Genomic DNA, 21973 nt, shown 5'->3' with positions numbered 1-21973 from the left:
CAAACCAGGGAATATCTTACAATTCTCAGGCCCCGTGTTTTTTCTTCATCCTCCACTGAGTTATTAGGAAAGCTTTTCAGTGGAAGTATGATTTAAACTGATTTTGAAATTCTTTCCCTAAAGTAAAGGGTGAGAATTACGGATTGTGAGGGAGTCTCTCCACTGGAGGGAAATATGCTAACAAAAGCAAGATGATCTGCTTTATTGTACTTCACAAAATCCATGTAATCACTTAGGCTTCTATGGGTCCTGTGCTCTTCTTCTTTTTTCTAGTATTTATTTATTTATTTTGGGCTTCCCTGGTGGCTCAGCTGGTAAAGAATCTTCCCACCTTGCAGGAGACCCGGGTTTGATCGCTGGGTCAGAAAGAGCCCCTGAGGAGGGACTGGCAATCCACTCCAGCATTCTTGCCTACAGAATTCTTTGAACAGAAGAGCCTGGTGGGCTACAGTCCAAGGTGGTCTGCTTTATTGCACTTTATAGAATTCATGTAATCACTCAGGCTTCTGTGGGTGCTGTGTTCTTCTTTAAAATATTTATTTACTTATTTAGTTGTGACACATGGGATCTTTTGTTGCAGTGCATGGACTCTAGTTGTAGCCTATGGGCTCAGCAGTTGTGGTGCATGGGCTTAGTTGCTCTGTAGTATGTGGGATCTTAGTTTCCTGACCAGGGATCAAACTCTAATCCCCTGCACTGCAAGGCAGATAATCTTAACCACTGGACCACCAGGGAAGTCCCAGTCCTGTCTTCTTAAAGAGTCTCAGAATCTCAAAGGGCTTCAGCTTCTAAAAGGGAGATTCTGGCACTTGCCACAAGGAAAACACACAAATACCACTTTTTGGTGATTCGAATGATCCAAACACCCTGCCCTCAAAATCTGGCTTATTTTCGTTTTCTTCCTATCTACAATGGTCTTTTAATAAATAAGTAATGGTTGACAATACGGTTACATAAAACAAGAACAAGGGAATTTTATTGGGTGTCATAGAAAATATTTGAATGAGCAATTTTAGATTATGAGTCTTGTTGAATTCCAAAGCATTAGGAACTACACTTTAAGGAGCCCAGGAATCTCCTTTGTTAGAACGGTAGGGTAGTAAGATATCATTCTACTCCCTCAGGGCTCAGCTGATAAAGAATCCACCTGCAATGCAGGAGACTGGGGTTCAATTCCTGGCTTGGGAAGATCCCCTGGAGAAGAGAAAGGCTACCCACTCCAGTATTCTGGCCTGGAGAATTCCATGAACTGTACAGTCCATGGGGTCACAAAGAGTCAGACACAACTGAGTGACTTTCACCTTAGAGATACCATTCTGTAGCCATTGAGATAAAGGCAAAACAGAAGGATTTTTCTTTTTCCATAAAATGTTATAATCCACTATAAGTTTTATGCAATTTATGAGCATTGTATTGTGTTTTGAGGATGCAGCAGGCTTCTATCTTGCACAACCTCAGGGATGCTCTATTTGTTCCATGATAAGTGGGGCCTCTGCATTACTCAGGACCTATATTCTGATTGGAAATCCTTGGTAAAATGGTTAGTGAAAAACAGCCAAGAATAAAATGAATGCATTCAGTTCAGTTCAGTTCAGTTCACGCTTACTCGTGTCCGACTCTTTGCGACCCCATGAACCACAGCACGCCAGGCCTCCCTGTCCATCACCAACTCCCGGAGTTCACTCAAACTCATGTCCATCGAGTCGGTGATGCCATCCATCCATCTCCTTCTCTGCCGTCCCCGTCTCCTCCTACCCCCAATCCCTTCTAGCATCAGACTCTTTTCCAGTGAGCCAACTTGTCGCCAAAGTATTGGAGTTTCAGCTTTAGCATAAGTCCTTCCAATGAACACCCAGGATTGATCTCTTTTAGAATGGACTGGTTGGATTTCCTTGCAGTCCAAGGGACTCTCAAGAGTCTTCTCCAGCACCACAGTTCAAAAGCATCAATTCTTCGGCGCTCAGCTTTCTTCACAGTCCAACTCTTAATATTTTAAATGGCTTCATCTTATTTTCATCCAACACGGAAATCATAAAAAAGATTTGTGGAAAGCTTTAAGCAACCCCTAAAAATAATCTGAAAACTTCTTGATGTCAACCTGTTAGTTAACTCTTTCCTCACACTATTCATTCACACACACAAAAAAATCATCTAAAGTCACATCATTCTGAGGCCTGTTAGTACATGTAGAAAAAAAATTGTAGAAACATGTTTATATTTGTTTACCTCAAAAACAGAATCTGAACCACAGCCATAGGTGGAACATGGCCCAAGCACTCCCATCATATCTTCTTTCTTCTCATTTTGGAGGCTGTACACTGCCCTGCACAGGTTCCAGTGTTCGGCTACAAAGCCAATGGTGACGCCAGGAGGACACTGCACCTCCAGCTGCCAAATGAAGCAGGGACAGAGGTGGGTGAATATATGCCTACACACACACACACACTCACACGATGTGTTCTTAATTCTTTCCAGAACTAGGGAAACTGTCATTGTTATAATAGAGTCTTCCATTTTCCCTGGGCTATTTCTTAGGGTAGTATGTCAGAGAACAGCCTTGAGAGATTAGGCCATGTTCTCTTCAGGACAAAATTACTGCTAGTTATAAAATGGTCAGTTCTTTAGGCTCTGTGTCCCTCAGCTGTATATGGAGCATCAACTTGGGATCCTCTGAGTCATCTCTGTAGAATGTGGGGAGGAGGGAATCTATGCACATGTGCTACAGCTCATGCTGCTTGGTGTTGATGGTTTGGTTGCTAAGTCCTATCCGACTCTTAGCAACCCTATGCACTGTAGCCTGCCAGACTCCTCTGTCCGTGGGATTTTCCAGACAAAAATACTGGATTGGATTGCTGTTTCCTTCTCCTGGGGATCTCCCCAACCCAGGGATCAACCACGTATTTCCTGCATTGGCAGGCAGGTTCTTTACCATCTGAGGCACCAGAGAAGCCCCTCATGCTGCTTACTGGGCTGCAATAAAGTTCTTTGTCCCTGACCTAGGGGTCTCATGTCTTGTGGCACAATCCACAAAAAAGTAACATGCTAGCTTCTTATACTGACCTCTCAGACATGACAATTATAATAGAAAACTTAAGGGAAGGAGGCATTCTGAAAATTAAATGCTGTGAAGACAACAGAATGTGCATACAAGTATAGGATGAGGTGGAGATTCATCTCAAATATGACAGTTCTTACAAAGACAATTGCGACAAAGGAGTAAGCTATCTGACAATTGCTAATATTCACTGAGCGCTACACTATTTGCCAGGCACTGTGCTAGCACAGGACTTCCCCGTGGCTCAGTGGTAAAGACTCCGCCTGCAATGCATGAGCTGCAGAAGACACAGGTTCAATCCCTGGGTCAGAATATCCCCTGGAGGAGAGTATGGTAACCCACTCCAGTATTCCTGCTTGGAGAATACCATGGACAGAGGAGCCTGGCAAGTTACAGCCCTTGGGGTTGCAAAGAGTCGGATACAACTGAAGTGACTAAGCCCACACATATGTGGTAACACAGTTGACATTTATTTACTACATGATCCTCAAAACGATTATCCTACGAGATAGTACTATTAATATATCCATTTTATAGGTGAATAAATCAAGGCACAGAAAGGGCTATAAGTTAATTCTATTGCAAAGGCTGGTACTTAACATATAATTAAAATCTCAATAAATCTAAGGGATATTGTTCTGCCCAGTTCAGCTATTAAGAACACTGAGGCTCAAACAGGCTAAATCAGGGATCCCCAAACCCCAGGCCATGGACCAGTACCAGTTTGTTGCCTGTTAGGAACCGGGCCACAGGGCAGGAAGTGAGTGGCAGGCGTATCTGTATTCATAGCTGCTCGCTTCCCATCATTTGAATTACTGCCTGAGCTCTACCTCCTGTCAGATCAGTGGCGGCATCAGATTCTCACAGAAGTGTGAACCCTACTGTGAACTGTGCATGCTAGGGATCTAAACTCTTTATGAGAATTATCTCCAAACCATCCCCCTGCCCCAGGCCATGGAAAAACTCTCTTCCATGAAACTAGTCCCTGGTGCCAAAATGTTTGGAGACCACTGGGTTAAGTAAATTGCCCAGTTTTAAGTCAGTGGCATATTTGAAATTCAAATTCTCTTGGATCGCTCTCTAAAACTGCTTTTCTTTTCCATGTAGTAAACAATTTTCCTAGGGTAGCGTGGATTATAGAAGAACAACGAAAGTGCAACTTGACACATTTGCTTTCTAGTTCTACCATCTACCAAACATAACACCATCCTTCAGAAAAAAAATTTTTTAACACCACCAAAGAAATTATTCTTCTTATGAGTCACCCTTTCTTTATCTGTAACAAGGTGTAGATATAATGGGTAGAGTAAAAGTGTCTGAAGTTCCTTCTGATTCTAAAAGTGTGTCTATATTTAGTGTGACCTTATTTGGGGATACATAGGAACATTTAGATAAATGTGTTGTAGGTAACGGCCTTTCCACCTGCTAATGCAGGAAGGAGATGTAAGAGAGGGTTCAAGCCCTGGGTTAAGAAGTTCCCCTGGAGGAGGGCATGGCAACCCGCCTCAGTATTACAGCCTGGAGAATCCCATGGACAGAGGAGCCTGCCAGGCTATAGTCCGTCGAATTGCTAATTTCTAATTCAGTTGATACAATTGATAGAATTTCGAACACTGACTGCATGCGGGCTAAGTCACTTTAGTCGTAAAAAACCTTAATTGGTGCTTGATCCCCCTAATTAGCACCCAAAGACATGAACCCACTAGAAAACTGCCTTTGTGATTCCCCATAGGTAGGATTATTTGGCATCTGGCTTCCTTCATCCCCACTAGCTTCCATTCTGACTGTGCCGTGAAAGTCCCGTCCTGTGTGGCTTTGGAAGGAGCACAACTGTGCAGAGAAGAGTTGGATCAGCTAAAAACAATGGATGAGACCTCTGTCTCATCTGCCCTCTTACCTCTTGCCTGGCGGAGGGGCAACAGAAGCAGCAGCAGGTGCATCTGAAAGGTCTTTGCATTGTCATGACTTCTCGGCCCATACAGTCAGTGACCCGGAGCACGAAGGGCCTCAATGTCCGGTAAGCATTCCTGGTGTAGTCATCTGTGTCTTCAGTCACAAAGTAAACCATCTGGCCCGTGTTGTTTTTAATATCATATCTATTATTAGTTTCAAAACCTGTTATCACTAAAAATAAAATGAGAGAGATTTTTTATTTTAGAAGCAGTTAAAATGGGCCTCATGAAGTCCTTCTGTAGTATTTGACAGGGGCCTAAAACAAAACAGCTTTTTAAAAAATTTCTAATGAAAAATATGCAATGATTAGAATGCCAATAATATTCATCTGTCCTAAAAGTATATAAGTTATTTTGAAAATTTGAAACATTTCTTTTAAGAAGTTCAGTGTAAACTTTTCCGCATAGAAGCAAACACTGGAAATGATATTCCTGGAGTATTTGAATTCAGAAAACTTTAATTATAAAACCATTTAAATGAAATTATCCACTGGACCATAAATGAATGAATCAGCTCATGAAATATACTGAAATGATTCGGGTCATCACTAGTTGCAAATAAGAAAACCAACCAAGAAAAGTTAAAGGCTCCATGTAGTGGTCAAGTGAATGAAATGAATGTATTTATCTTGTACAGTGAGGGTCAGGAAATTTGGGAGAACAGGCATTGTGTTTACCTTGATTTCTTCTTACTTCCATAGCATGGACTTAGAACTCAGCAGACTGAGACTATCCAGCTCCTCCACTGATTAGCTGACTAGGGTGCCCTTGGCTACCTCAACTAATCTCTTGGAGTCTTCTTTCCTTGTCCATGAAAAGTGAATATAGAGGAGTTGAGATGGATAAAGAATAGGAGGCTCAACCAAATAAAATGTAATAAATCCTTTTGAAGTCTTAGGTATGATGTGTAAATAGACAGAATACACAAGTAAGTCCATTTGTTACTTTCTTGAAGATAGGGCAATAGAAAATAGTCTTTTCTCTTTAAAACACTAAAAATGATCAATATAAATAAGGAACTAGATGTTGGATGATGCAAATTTTCACCTGATTCAAATATTACTGGACACTACAAAATTATACATACTTTCCAGGGGTTCAAAATGCTGAAGAACGTGTATGTTGTCCAACTGTTGGGACAGAACAAAGCAATTAATCAGGAGAGAGAGAAATAATAGACATAAATTAAACCCATATTAGAAAAAAAAACTAATGAGACAGAGGCTAACCATGGATACAAAACATCTTTTTGAAACTGAATGGAATCAAAAACATATAAAGTGAAATAAGCCTGACCGGTCAGCACCTGACCAGTTCATCCTAAAGGAGATCAGTCCTGGGTGTTCACTGGTGGGACTGATGTTGAAGCTGAAACTCCAAAACTTGGGCTGCCTGATGCGAAGAGCTGACTCACTTGAGAAGACCCTGATGCTGGGAAAGATTGAGGGCAAGAGGAGAAGGGGACGACAGAGGATGAGATAGTTGGATGGCATCACCGACTCAATGGACATGGGTTTGGGTGAACTCCGGGAGTTGGTAATGGACAGGGAGGCCTGGTGTGTTGCGGTTCACGGGGTCGTAAAGAGTCGGACATGACTGAGCGACTGAACTGAACTGAACTGAACTGATCAGGGGGTTATTAACAGAGCTATCCAGAAAGAACACGTTCCTTCAGTTCCACCAAAAAATATTGAAACATTTGTTTAAAATATTATAAAATCATTTTCCTGCTCCAGTAACAGCATCTACAATAAGCTGTGTTGACATCAACTGCTCCTAGCATCCATCATGTCACCTACAGACTGGAGGTGTCAGAAAGTTCAGGGCAGTTTAACATAGACCAGCCATAGAGAAGCCAATTTTCTCACTGGCTTAGAGGGAGTGAAGTAGGCAGGGTGGATCTTCCACAGGAATGTCCAGTCTTCACAGGTATCTCCGAAAGAGGTTAATACACCAACTTCCATTCTCTTGAGCTGCTGCTTCCCTAGTGCATACTTTAACAGGGGAGGACCCAAAGAGTTGGAAGTATGTGATTAGGAATAGGGCAAAGGAGAGGAAACACTGAGGGATTCGATCCCTTGAAAATGGAGGTTGGGCATACCATCAGATCAACTTCTTCCTTAACTTAGGGGTCACTGTAAAGATAAACAGTTTGACTGGCCCATCATCTGTTATACCTGAGAACATTCTAGCAGAAAAACAAAACTCCCTTAAAGACAGACTAATCATATCTCTGCAATTTTAGATAACTTAGATAACTCTTGTTGCTGTTCAGTCACTAAGTTGTGTCCAACTCTGCGACCCAATGGACAGAAGCATACTAGGCTTCCCTGTCCTTCACTATCTCCCAAAGTTTGCTCAAACTCAGGTCCATTGAATCAGTGATGCCATCCAACCATCTCACCCTCCGTCGCCCCCACTTAGATAATCAGATCATTCCTAATCCTTGAGACGAGAACATTGCCTGAAATGCCATATTTCACCAACTACTTGTTGAATACTCTAATTAATGAACATCACATTAATGTGGTAATAAGCAAAATTTAAAATAATGTAAACAGACATGAAAGTCTTGTGGCATGATCAACTACAGGAGGGTATAGAGAGGATAAAATCTTTATTTGACTAAAACAATTTTCTTTATAAAAACTCAATCAGGTTAGAGTCTAAACATGTCTTATAAAATTATCAAAGGTGGCCACTCAGGGTTGCTTTACAGTCCCTTTGAAAAAATCTAGGGGCTTTCTAATATCTATAACTAAAAAGTAAAAGTATTCACTGCTTGGTAAGAACTTCCACTACTGAGCAAAATATGCTAAAGAAATGATGCCTGTTAATATGAATGGAGTTTATCAAATAAGATGCTATAGTTTTAAGAAGCAGTACTAACCAAGTGTGGAGTCACTGGCCAATCCAGTGTCTAGAAATAATGTTGAAAACCTGATACCCTGGATGTTAAAGTGTCAGGATAGTCCTAATAATGATTCATGTAATTAGCACATGAGATAGCAAAAAACTAGGATAGGGACTTCCCTGGAGGTCCAGTGGTTAAGACTCCAAGCTTCCACTGCAGGGGGCATGGGTTCAGTCCCTAGTCAGGAAACTAAGATCCCACATGCCTTTAAGTGGTGCAAAAAAAAAAAAGAGAGAGAGAAAGAAAACTAGATAAAAGAAAATGTCTAGATGCTTGGCTCTATGTGTTCCATGCATATATATAAGGTGTTTCACGTGATAACATCTGCACAGGTTATCATCCACTGGGTGGGTCCTTGTGCCAGAAATATCAGGCATATTATAAACTTTATCTCATTAAAAATTCTCCTAACAACCCAATTGGGTAGGTATCATAAGTACTAGGTATCATTAGTACTACTTTATAAATTATGAAATTCAAGCACCAAGAGGTTAGAAAAGTTACTCAAGGTAGAATGAGGGTGCAGAGCTAGAATAAAAAGCCAGGTTTGTCTGGCTGTAATCCTGTTTTGTTTCTTTTACATTTTTTAAAACTAAAAACACTCCTAAAAGGGAAAACGGTATTCATACAATATGTTCATTTAACTTCATTCAAAGTAATAGAAGAAATTAAGAAAAAATGTTAATATTTGAATGAACAAAATTAAAGCTATACATTTTTAAAAAGAAATGACATCAGATATTAGATTTCTAAGGAAATTTTCTGTTTTTAGAAAATATGAAAGTTTATGAAAAAATAAACTTTTTAAACCTGATTAATTTATAAGCATTTTATAAGCTTCCAAAATAATATAGGGGATATTCTAGCACTTTACCTAAAGGCTCTGTATTTCGTCAATATTTTGTCAAACAATAATTTAATAAAGATTTTGGTTTATGTAAAATCCAAATTTTCCTGATCTAACGGTTTATTTTCAAGATCAACACTATAACTTTGTAATAATGGTTTTCAATGCACAGGATTAACAGTCAGTACATAAAGTCAAAAAGAGAAACATGTCATGCCAAGGAACATTTGGTTGACTATGTAGGGAGACAAATATTGAATGGGCAAGTCCCTTGCTTTTAAGGTATTTAAACACTTGCTTTTTCTAAAGGTGAACATAATTTAGTAGTTTCTAAGGTATTTACAATACTAGGTTTATCTTATTTTCTTTAAGCAACATTTTTGTTTCTGACATGGGTTTTTAAACACCACCATTCAGTATACAAACATGTTGGCATATTGCTCCAGTTTCTGAAATAGTTGTCCTGATCCTAAAATGTCCATATAAATGAAAATTAGGGAGTCTCTATGTTGTGAAAAGGGGTTCTCTGGAACTTGGCCTGAAACAATATCCTTGTTATTGTGGTTGTTGTTTAGTTGCTAAGTTGTGTCTAACTCCTTGAGACCCCATGGACTGCAGTATGCCAAGCTCCCTTGTCCTCCATTATCTCCCAGAGTTTGCTCAAATTCATGTCCATTGAGTTGGTGATACTATAAAACCATCTCATCCTCTGCCATCCCTTCTCCTTTTGCCTTCATCTTTCCCAGCATATGGACAATATTCTTGGATGGCTTCTATTTTTATTTACATTGTATGTTTTGGGAGGTGGCAGGACTGGCTGATGAAAACTATGGGTAGTGAGAAAAAGCAAAGGTCTAAGGCACTGAGTGATTCACTCACTGTCCTCTGTTCTTTGTAACATTGCTTTCTTGTTGTTCGCCCTTTACTTCTAAACAAATGACAACCTAATTAACATCTTCACAGACTTTCTACTATCCCTATTCCTATTTTTTAAACTGCGTTCAACAGGACATCGTGAATGTCTTAAAATTCAGCATACACCCTTCAGGAAAGTCATATTAGTACCACCAAAAAAATCCCTATCTTCTTTTTTCCCCATTCCCACTCCTGAAATTATCATCACCATTTCTATAGTCACACAAATTAAACATCTGTCATCATTGACCCATTACCTTCATGTACTCTAACCAGTCTCCTCTTCTTGGGTCCCCAGTCATACTTTGTAAGCAAATAATTTGGATTTGTGTGGAGTACCTGGGCTAGGCATTCCAGACCCGGAGGACAGTGTGGTATGGGAGTCGGCACTGGCATCCATACCACTGGAGCAGAAAGTTGTGGTGCAGGATATTTTCCAGGCTGGTACTGGATAGGGCGGATACTTCCAGTCTGCATGTACAAGGGGAAGGTACTGGGCTGATGTGGACCGTAGTATCCCATAGGCAAGCCTCCTGGGTAGCCTGCAGGTGGAGGGATAGCGGGTCCAGGGGGCCCTGCATTCAAAAACAAATGGAAGAATTATACATTATGAACGCTACAATATATGGTGGTATCAGCATGACTTTTTACACGGAAATGATGTGGATCACACAACCTCCATTTAAAAATAAAAAAGGTGTTCCATTTTATGAATATATAGAATGTACCGAAATGCACTAAGGGGATTTATACCTTAACTCATATAATCCTTTTAAATCTTATGAAGTAATCATTCCCATTTCAGAGGCATAGAAGAAAGGTTGAAATATCAAGTTAACATGTTAGCCTTTATGCATTGGTTTCCTTCTTTGGAGATGATAATATTTTTATTTCACTGGGTTGTAGGAAGATCAGTGCAAGGCCTAGCATATAATTAGAAAGGTAAATTTTTTTGCTACTATGTTTATTGCTACTATTGTTTAAGGTCTTCTCTGGTGGCTCAGATGGTAAAGAATATGCCTGCAATGGGGGAGACCTGGGTTCAATCCCTGGGTTGGGAAGATCCCCTGGAGGAAGGCATGGCAGTCCACTACAGTATTCTTGCCTGGAGAATCCCCATGGACAGAGGAGCCTGGTGGGCTGCAGTCCATGGGGTCGCAAAGAGTCACACAACTGAGCAACTAAGCACATACACACATTGTTTAAGGTCAGAAAGATAGTAAGATCTACTTAATTTCAAAGGGGTTCTTTTAAAGACTATTAACTCCAGAATAGTTTCATCACCCCCTAAAAAATCCTATACCAATTACCAATCATTCCCCACCTTTCTCCCAGGCCCTGGAAACTACTACCTCCACAGATTTGCCTAAACTGGACATTTCATATAAATAAAATCATGTAACACATAGCCTTCATACCTGGTTGCTTTTTGTGGCATATTTTTAAGGTTCATCAATGTTGTATCATGTATTAGTACTTCATTAATAAAAATTAGTGAAATAACAATACTCATGTCAGATAAAATATATTTTAAGGTGAAAACTATTGCTAGAGGTAAAATATTTTATAATAACAGATGTGGCACTCTGTCAAGAATACATAACAATTATATATACCTAAAAACAGAGCTTCAAAATATATCAAGCAAAAACAGACAAATATAAAGTGAAACAGGCAATTCAACAAACAAAAGTTAGAGATTGCAATACCCCATTCACAATAATGTGTAGAATATATAAGCAGGAGATCAAAAAGGAAACAGAAGTGTGAACAACACTATAAATGAAACTAGACATAACAGAATGTATAGCACACTTTACCCAACAATAAACTTTGTAACATTCTTCTCGAATGCACATAGAACCTTCTCAAAGACAGACCTACTGGCTGGGCCATTAAAACAAGTCTCAATAAATTTAAGACATCTGAAATCCAAACAAAATATATTCTATTACAATGGAGTAAAACCAGATATCAATAATAACAAAAGGAAATTTGGGAAATCACAAATATGAGGAAGTAAAATAATGTACTCCTAAATTATCAAAGGGATAAAAAAAATGAGGGAAATTAGAAAATACTTTGAGATAAATAAAACCAGAGGGAGGATAAGGGGAGGAGGGAGGTGGGAGGGGGGTTCGGGAGGGGGAACCCATGTACACCTGGGGCGGATTCATGTCAATATATGGCAAAACCAACCAATATAATATTGTAAAATAATTAGCCTCCAATAAAAATAAAAAAAACCCATAATATACCAAAGCTTAAGGGATGTACCTTACAATGTGCTTAGAGGGCAATTTATAGATATAAACACATACATTAAAAAAGAAATATCTCAGACTTCCCTGGTGGTCCAGTGGTTAGGAACAATGCAGGAGAAATGGGTTTGTTTTCTGCTCTAGGAAGATTCCACATGCCCAGCTAAGCTCATGGGCCACAATTATTGAAAGCCTACGTGCCCTAAAGCCTGTGCTCTGCGTTAAAAGAAACCGCCACAACGAGACGCCCACACACCACAAAAAAGAAAAGTCCCCGCTTGCTGCAACTAGAGAAAACCCATGGGGAGCAACAAAGACCCTTGTAGCCAAAAAGAAAGAAAGATCTCAAGCCAGTAACCCAACTTTCCACCTTAGAAATAAACCAAACTCAAAGCCATCAGGAGAAAATGATAAAGATTGAAATAGAAGAGAGTGAAATGAAAAAATAAAAATAGACAAAATCAACAAAACCAAAAGTAGGTTCTTTTAAAAGATCAACAAATTGAGAAACCTTAAGCCACACTGACCAAGGGAAAAGATAGACTAAATTATTAAAATCAGGAATGAAAATGGGGCCATTACTAAAACCTTACAGTAACTAAAATATACCATAAGGAAACATGACCTTATGTATGCAAAAGCAGGATACTGCCCATGATTTCTGCACACAGCACAGCCGAAGGGGTGGGCAGACCACCTAAGCTATGCTTCCCATCCAACCCACTGATTCTCCCCTTCCCTCACTCCATTTAAGGAACTAGCTCACCTACTTGGCATGTTACTTGTTCTCACTCCCTCCTGCTGTAGCATGAGCCTCAGTAAGCCCTGTTTGAATTTCTCATCTGGCGTCTTATCCATTTCTATTGATTAAACAGTCCGAGGACCTAGGTTTATAACACTCACATAGGTGGAGTGAAGGGATTAAACAGGAGGGGCAAGGAACTGAGGCAGAGTAGATACCCTATGATGTAAGTGCTGACATAGGAGACCCAGTTAGCACCTTCATGAGTGGGAAAGGTTTCAGACAGAACAGGCAGAAAATGAGCAGCTGCACAGGGAACGCTCAGTACCATGCGGGTAAAGGCCATGTGTGAAGATTTAGCAAACAAAGCAGAAAGGAAGGTGGGGAGGAAGGGATGATGATGAAAGACCTCTACTCTGTGCAAAGGACTTAATGCTGGTAACACGCAAACTGGAGTGACCAGTTTTACATTTAGAGCCTTTATGAATAGAAAGGTTGGATGAGGCAGGAGGTGCCTGAAGGAGTCTAGATGGGAAGTAAGGAAATTTAATTATGATGAAAGGAGTAGAAACTGGAAAAATAATGATCGACATTAAAGAGACATATTGTCTTGGTAACAGATGATATGAGGAAAGGGTCTCAAGTTTCTGACTGCAGGAGTCCGGTGTAGAGAAAGAATAGAGGGTATGTGTTTAGGAACAAGATGCCAAAGATGTATTGAGGATCACTGAGTTTGAGATCCCAGGTCACTAAGGGCAAGTGGTCTACAGGCAGGTGGAAATGTAAGTTTAGAGCAGGGGAGACTGATTTTGGGTGGGAGCTGAAGGATTCCTAGGGCTTCCCTGGTGGTCCAGTGGTAAAGAATCGGTCAGCAATGCAGGAGACAAGGGTTCAATCCCTAGACTGGGAAGATTCCCTGAAAAAAGGATATGGGAACTCACTCCAGTATTCTTGGATAGAAAATCCCATGGACAGAGGAGCCTGGTGGGCTACAGAGTCACAAGAGTCAGACACAACTTAGCAACTAAACAACAACAAAGGGATTCATAAGTGGTTAAAAGCAAATGAAACCACGGGATATTCCCAAGATTACTAAAGAGAATGTAAAAAGACAGGTAAATGGAAGAAATGAGAGAGGGGGCAGGCCGGTGCAGCCAGGGGCTGGACAGGGAATCAGACCAAGGACCTCTGGGAATACCAGTTTCTAAGTGTAGTTTACACAGATCTCTTGACAGAGACAGACTCAGGAGAGACTAAAGGAAAATAATGGCAACTAGAAACAATGTCAAATTAGAGCTAAGTGAGAAAAAAGAGCTAATGTCTTTAGAAAAAATGGAGAAAATTCAGTTTGTTGTAAAGAACATATTGGGTTGGCCAAAAAGTTAATTTAATTAGGGAATATATTGTTCAATAAAGTTCTTGGTGAAAATGAAAAATATACCTTTTATTTGTACTTAAAACTGAACAAATTTTTTTGCCAACAAAATACTTTTAATTTCTCTAAGAATTGTGTTCAAGAGTACCCAGACTGGACTAGATATTGGATATCTCTCTCCTCTTTAGAACTATTATTAAAAAACAACAATATCATACAAACTATCTCAAAAATACTAATTGCTATATCATTTTAATGAGTTGATCATTAATTATTGTGGTATTAATCATGTAATCTTAGGATAAAAGTATCTCACGGAACAAAATCTTATGGTGCTATTCAGTATAGAGACTATATTTCTAAAAAGTTATATAAAAATGTATATAATCAAATGATTTATGTTATAAGAATGCATTATTCTGAGATGTTAAGAGAAGAGCATAATATGTGTGGGAAATGGTATATGTTTTATAATGTTATAATTATATAATGGTATATGTTAAGCTTTAAAACTGCTCTTAAAAGTGCTGATTGTTCTGCAAGAAAACACAACACAATAAAACATGTTTAACTTTGTATAACTTTGTTACAGAGCATTGTCCTACCACTACTAGTGTGAGAAATACTGCTTTATGGAATTTGTATTTTCTTAGTCATTTTGACTATCATTATCCTTTTTTACTTTAAAAATATATATGTCACTTTCTCTTTCAATAGACTACATAACAAAGGTTTCTTTATTAACTATTCTTTTAAATATATTTGGGTTAAAATTATTTTCAGTGGGAATAAATATCCAGTAATATAATGCAAATGGAATATATAATTGAACCTTAAGAAATTCATTAAAGCTAAGTATTTCAAGTATAGTATTTTCAGTTCCTTAATGCGAATTAAGGGGACACAATTTGCATCACCATAAGTAAGTATATCGTTCAGCCACTAGATGGTGATCACAGTAAATTTTTGTTGCCGATTCTACTGAAAATTCATTAGTCGTATGTTCTTCATCATAGTATTTTTCAACTTACCTACTCGTTTAACTTGAAGGCTGTATCCTGCTCTCTTGCTAATTTTTTGATACAGAAGGGACAGACAGACACTTTCCCAGATGAACAGAACGTGATTTATAGCCAACACGTACTTCTTAGAAATGGTATAGTTTCTGTTCTAGTATAACCTAGGTATTTGGATATAGAGCAACTGGTGAATATAAGATAGATTATGTAGGTAATTTGATAGCCACTGAAGTAAAATATAGAGTAATGGTCAGATACAGTGAAATTATGACCCAGGGTTGTCAAAAATTTGGATTTAGCAGGCATTCTTGCCTGGAGAATCCCAGGGACGGGGGAGCCTGGTAGGCTATAGTCCATGGGGTCGCTAAAAGTTGGACAAGATTGAGCGACTTCACTTTCACTTTTCACTTTCATGCACTGGAGAAGGAAATGGCAACCCACTCCAGTATTCTTGCCTGGAGAATCCCAGGGACAGAGGAGCCTGTTGGACTGCTGTCTATGGGGTCACACAGAGTCGGACACGACTGATGTGACTTAGCAGTAGCAGGCAGTAATTAGGAATTATACAGGGGCTGTATGCTCAGATTCACATAACACACATACACATGAGGGAAAGAGGAAAAGGAAGCCCTAACTTCAGAAAGCACTGCAAAGACAAAGGCAACCTGAGCTCCATGGATCGTATGTCTGGAGCCAAGATCCCGGGATTTCTTCTGCTCTTCCACAGCCTAACTCACTTGTTTCTATCTCAAAACATATGTTTAAATACATATTTAAGGAAATAGCACTACACTTTATCATTTTCTAAATCATTAAAATGTATTTGAATATAATCCTGATTAAAACTATTTCCTCAGTCAAAAGACTATTTAATTTTTTTAAAGTTACATACTGCTCACATACTTATGAGCATCCATTTTCCTGAGTCCCTGAATACAGTATGAGTTTTCAGACTTAACAAAATATTTGCAGAACAACAAGCTCCTTAATCAGAACTTGAAGCCATTTGCCTCCACTGTTCTGCACTTCTGGCGTTCATCCCATGAATGCCTCAGACCAGACCATCATGACCACGAGCTTTTGGACACAGTGTTCTTTCCTTTGATTAATTCCTCATTGTGCCAGTAAAACTTGATTTCCTCAGTGCTTCCCTCCAATCCCCCATAGAGGTAGTTACTGCCTTTGTGCATTTACAACATTCTTTTCATTCTTAAGCAAAAAGAGTGCCATCAATGTTTGTATAATTTTCTTCCTTAGTTGCCTATAAATCCTACAAAGACAGGAATATGACTCTAATTAACATCTAATAAACTACTTGGCCCCCTGTAGGCATTAAATATTTATTATTGAATCATTCAATTAACTAGTTAATTTTAAAAGCAATCTTAACTATGAGGATGGTTTTTTGGAGAGGGGAAAGATTCTTTCCGAATATTTAACCTACCTGGTACAAAACTGGAACTGTACTCAGGAGGGGCACCAGGCCTTGGATCAGGTGACTTTATTTGAGTCTCCGTTTCATCTGCAGATTTCTGAGGGGCTGTGGGGACTATATCTCAGGGGTGAGAAAGGTGGTACATGATTTACAATGGGAATGATAATACGATTACAGAATATATTCATTTTTTCTGTTGGTATGCATCAATGAATATGACCAATATTAAATATACTCATTTCTTAAAAAAAGAAACTCAGTATGTATATTAGATATCAAACTATATTTTCAACTATTACCTCTCTTTGCAGACTTACCTTCCCACCTGCATTTTTCCTTTACCTAATTTGCCCCCATGTACAATCAGAGATTTTTTTCATTACCTATATGCCACTCTAAATCCCTTTTAATCCTTTTCTGCCAAAGATAAATAAGAATGTTCATATATATAAATGAATAAATAAATGTATATATATACTTCAAATATTAAACACAAATAAATAACTTCAAAAGGAAAGAGACTCCAATTTTTTAAGGAAAGGAATCACACAATTCACAATTGAAAATACAGCATATTAAAATGTATTCACAAAAACTTACCTGACATTTTGAAGAACTCCAATTAAACCTGAAAACAAAAAAAATGAACAATTTTTACCTTATATATTTACAGTTACTATTATTAGTGATACGTGTAAGAATTTCTGAGATTCTTTTAGTCTCTAGTTACCTTTCATTCGTTCCTTCATTAATTCAACAAATATTTCCCTAGCACCTATGTTCTACGTGATGTTGAAAATGCAGCAGTAAACCAGATGGGCACTCTGCTAAAAATTATATTCTAGTGGGGTGGAACACGTCAACAAATATTTAAGATTAAATGTAGATAGTACAGTTATGAAGAAAACAAAGTTAAAGTAGCAAAAACATGGAGTGGGAGCTCCCGGAGGGTCAGAGAAAGCCTCTCTCAGGAGGTGACCTTTCAGCTAGCTGAACCACAGGGAAGAATTCCAGAAAGACAGGAAAGTTGAATGAGAAGGCCCTGAGACAACAGTAAGCTTTTTGATACTCAAGAGAGAGAAAGAATTTAGGTGTGACACAGGGAAAGAAGAGAACCAAGGTCAGAGGTGGAGACAGAGGTCTGATCGTACTTAAAACTCATGGCAAAATGTTTGGAATCTGTTGTAACTGCAGTGGGGTAGTCTTTAGGAGACTTTAATCAGTGGAGTGATCAGATCGATTTAAACTTTATCTTGAGGGTGCGGGAGTGGAAGCAGTGGGGGAGGGATGGCAGCAGTAATCCACGTGAGAACTGATGCTGGTTTAGACTGGAGGTGACATGGAGAGGGTCAGATGTGGCATAAAAAGATTTGGGAGCAGAACCTACAGGAGTTGCTGACGGGCTCAGTACAGACAGGAGTCAAGGATGAGTCTCACTTTTTAACCCAGGGTATCTAAGTTGATGGTGATGCCAGTAACTGAACTAGAGAGGAAGATGGTGGGAAAATATTGGGTACTGGGGAAGGTAGGAATCAAAAGTTTAAATCAAGACATGTTATGTTTAAGATAAGGCTAAAAGAAAACATGTTAAACATTTAAATAAAAAATATGTGTAGGTGAACATTATGAGAATAATTCAGAGAAGTAAAAATGTTGAGATAATATTTGAAACAAGAGGTGGGTTAGGAGAGAGATGCCATTAATTCAGTCAAGGGGAAAAGATTATTATTAGAAAAAGGAATTTCAATATTTCAGGTTTCTTAGTTCTGTGTGATGACAAATAAAGAGAGAACATCATCAAAAGCTACAATATACTGACTGCCTATCAAATGTCAGGAAAAGGCAGAGGACTTTTCATATATCATCTCAAATTTGCACAGCAAAGAAACTATAAACAAAATGAAAGGGCAACCCACAGAATGGGAGAAAATTTGCAAACAGTGCAACCAATAAGAGGTTAATCTTCAAAATTTATAAACAGCTTGTGCAGCTCAGTATTAAAAAAACAAACAACCCAATCAAAACTTGGGCAGAAGATGTAAACAGACATTTCTCCAGAGAATACATACAGATGGCCAACAGGCACATGAAAAGATGCTCAACATCCCTAATTTTTACAGAAATGCAAATCAAAACTACAATGAGGACTCACCTCACACCAGTCAGAATGGCCATCATCAAAAAATCTACAAACAATAAATGCTGAAGAGGATGTGTAGAAAAGGGAGCCTTCCAATGCTATTGGTGGAAATGTAAATTGGTGCAGCCACTATAAAGAACAGTCTGGAGGCTCTTTAAAAACCTAAAAATAGGGCTGCTAAATGATCCAGCAATCCCACTCCTAAGTATATAGCTGGAGAAAAACATGCTTCAAAAGGATACATGCACCCCAATGTTAACTGTAGCACTGTTTACAATAGCCAAGACATGGAAGAAGCCTAAATGTCCATTAGCAGTGGAATGGATAAAGAAGATGTGGTGTATATATACACACAATGGACTATTATTCAGTCATTAAAAAGAATGAAATAATGCCCTTTGCAGCAACACGGATGGATCTGGAGATTATACTAAATGAAGTCAGGCAGAGAAAGACAAATATCATATGATATCACTTTTATGTGGACTCTAAAAATATAACAACCATGTAAAAAACAGAAACAGAGTCACAGACTTAGCCAACAAACTTATGGTAACCAGAGGGGAAAGGCTGGAAGAGGAATGGACTGGGCATTTGGAATTGACATGTACACACTGCTATATTTAAAACAGCTAATCATCAAAGACCTACTGTTGGGTAGGCACAGAGAACTGTTTTTTCTGTAGTATCATAAATGAGAAAAGAATTTTAAAAAGAATAGATACAGGTACTGCTGCTGCTGCTGCTAAGTCATTTCAGTCGTGTCCGACTCTGTGTGACTCCATAGACGGAAGCCCACCAGGCTCCCTCGTCCTTGGGATTCTCCAGGCAAGAACACTGGAGTGGGTTGCCATTTCCTTCTCCAATGTGTGAAAGTGAAAAGTGAAAGGTCACTCAGTCGTGTCCAACCCTTAGTGACCCCACAGACTGAAGCTTACCAGGCTCCTCCATCCATGGGATTTTCTAGGCAAGAGTACTGGAGTGGCTTGCCATTGCCTTCTCCGAGATACAGGTACACGTGTAACTAAATCACTCTGCTCTACATCTGAAACTAACACAACATTGTTAATCAACTATACTCCAATATAAAAGAAAAATTGAAAACAAAAAATGAATAAAAGTGTAACAGTGGAAGAAACAAACAAAAACCATCTAATACATAAATGGAAAATGTTGCTAAACTTAAATACTTCTAAGTACTTTCCAAGTTCTTTCCAACGAATCATCTTGCTTATCAGAGTACAGAATGTGGTCATTTGTGTTGTTCAAGTAGAGTAGAAAGTTACTGATACAGAGGAGATATGTCAAAGAAGCACTATATGAGTGAGTGGTCAATATGGATACTGAGTTGACCCAGTGAATGTCACCACTGCATAAGCCAGTATGTAGATTCTAGGCTCTTGCCAAGCCAGGGCCACCAGTCTTGACCCAGTACCACTCCTTCTCTGGAGCTGGAGTTTATTGTGTCTTAAAAGTAAAAGTGAAAGTGTTAGTCACTCAGTAGTGTCTGTCTCTTGACGACCTCATGGACTGTAGTCGGCCAGGCTCTTCTGTCCATGGAATTCTCTAGGCAAGAATACTAGAGTGGCCAGCCATTCCCTTCTCCAGAGATTCTTCCCAACCCAGGGACTGAACCCATGTCTCCTGCATCGTAGGTGGATCCTTTACTGTCTGAGCCACTAGGGAAGCCATGAAATTAAAGATGCTTGCTCCTTGAAAGAAAAGCTACGACAAACCTAGACACAGTACTGAAAAGTAGAGACATCACTTTGCCGACAAAGGTCCATCTAGTCGAAGCTATTATATTTCTAGTAGTCACATAAGAGCGTTGAACCATGTGAGAGTTGAACCATAAAGAAGGCTGAGTGCCGAAGAATTGATGCTTTTGAAATGTGGTACTAGAGAAGAGTCTTGAGAGTCCCCTGGAGTGCAAGGAAAGATAAAAACCGTCAATCCTAAAGGAAATCAACCCTGAATATTCATTGGAAGGGCTGAAGCTGAAGTTTCAATACTTTGGACACTTGATGAGAAGAGCCAACTCATTGGAAAAGACCCTGATGCTGGGAAAGATTGAGGGCAGGAGGAGAAGGGGGCAACAGAGAATGAGATGGTTGGATGGCATCACCGACTCAATGGACGTGAATCTGAGCAAACTCCAGGATATAGCGAAGGACAGGGAAGTCTGGCATGCTGCAGTCCATGGGGTCACAAAGAGCTGGACATGAGTTAGTGACTGAACAACAACAAAAGTAAAAACTGTTTCCTGGTACACACTGCAAATACAGACCCAACGGCAGGCCAATCAAGAGTTCCAGGAATTGGTCCTATTCCTTTAATGATGGTAATATCTGGTGTTTAGGAAAATGCCCATACCTTTCTAGAACCTTAAATTCTGGACATTCCTAGGATTGTACCCTCAAGTGACTGCACACGTACACACAGGTATACATGAGAATGTTCTTGACACACTGCATATCAAAAGAAACTGGAAACATTTCCAATTTCCATCAATTGGACACTGGATAAATAAAATCTGGTATATTCATAAAGTATAACTATACTGTAGAGAAAACAAAGTACAGGTATACTCATCATGTGTGCGTGCATACTCAGCCACTAAGTCATGTCCAACTGGTTTCAACCCTTTTAACCTGTGGCCCACCAGGCTCCTCTGTCCGTGAGATTTTCCAGGCAAAAATACTGGAGTGGATTGCCATTTCCTCCTCCAGGAGATTTTCGTGACCCAGGAAACTAACCTGCATCTCCTGAATTGACAGGTGGATTCTTTACAACTGAGCCAACTGGGAAGCCCCGCCATACCCATCAATAGATGTATCTCAAAATTACAACACAAAAAAACAAAATAAGTCATTGGAGAACACATATGAATCCATTTAAGAATATTCAAAAGCAGAAAAATGAAAGAAAAACTTTTTTCTGATACATGTATGGGAGAAAACTTAAGAAAAGTTAGGGAATTATTAACACAAAATTCAGGAAAATGGTTACATATGGAGGACAAGTGATGTGGGGCAAGTGTTCAGCTCTGATCCTCAAGGGGCCTGAACTGCCTGCTAATGTTCTAGTTCTAACAGGGTGGTATGAACAGGGGTGATGGGTTATAACTCGTTTTTAAAGAGTATATGTATGTTTAAATTTGCATATTTGTATGTATGACATTGTTCACAATAAAAAGTACTTCTTTTTTATTGTGACGAACCATGTGACAGGTATAACTTGAGTGTAAGTTTCTAACTAAACATATGTTGTTCCTTTCTATATTAAGCCTTGCTGTCAAAGATATGTGACAGAAAGTAA

At 39.1% G+C, this 21973-nt stretch overlaps 1 protein-coding gene across 2 annotated transcripts in view; it reads right to left on the bottom strand.

The window, feature by feature from the left end:
- Window positions 1–21973, bottom strand: part of PLSCR4 (phospholipid scramblase 4) — a 40101-nt gene that overhangs the window by 2898 nt on the left and 15230 nt on the right. Inside the window, exons 2-7 of one of the 2 annotated variants that reach the window (XM_055412197.2) lie at window positions 17116–17143; window positions 16525–16635; window positions 10023–10258; window positions 6095–6137; window positions 4953–5179; window positions 2227–2388 (exon numbers count right to left, since the gene is read on the bottom strand). In XM_055412197.2, coding sequence (XP_055268172.2) covers window positions 2227–2388; window positions 4953–5179; window positions 6095–6137; window positions 10023–10258; window positions 16525–16635; window positions 17116–17122 — 786 coding nt within the window. In that variant the 5' untranslated portion in view covers window positions 17123–17143. The remainder of the gene's footprint in view (window positions 1–2226; window positions 2389–4952; window positions 5180–6094; window positions 6138–10022; window positions 10259–16524; window positions 16636–17115; window positions 17144–21973) is intronic. The other variant, XM_055412205.2, reaches the window with a different exon arrangement.

This window comes from Moschus berezovskii, chromosome 1, assembly GCF_049115385.1.
Source record: "Moschus berezovskii isolate FMDL1 chromosome 1, NW_MosBer_1.0, whole genome shotgun sequence".
NCBI lineage: Eukaryota > Metazoa > Chordata > Mammalia > Artiodactyla > Moschidae > Moschus > Moschus berezovskii.
This window is presented reverse-complemented; position numbering and strand designations above follow the sequence as displayed.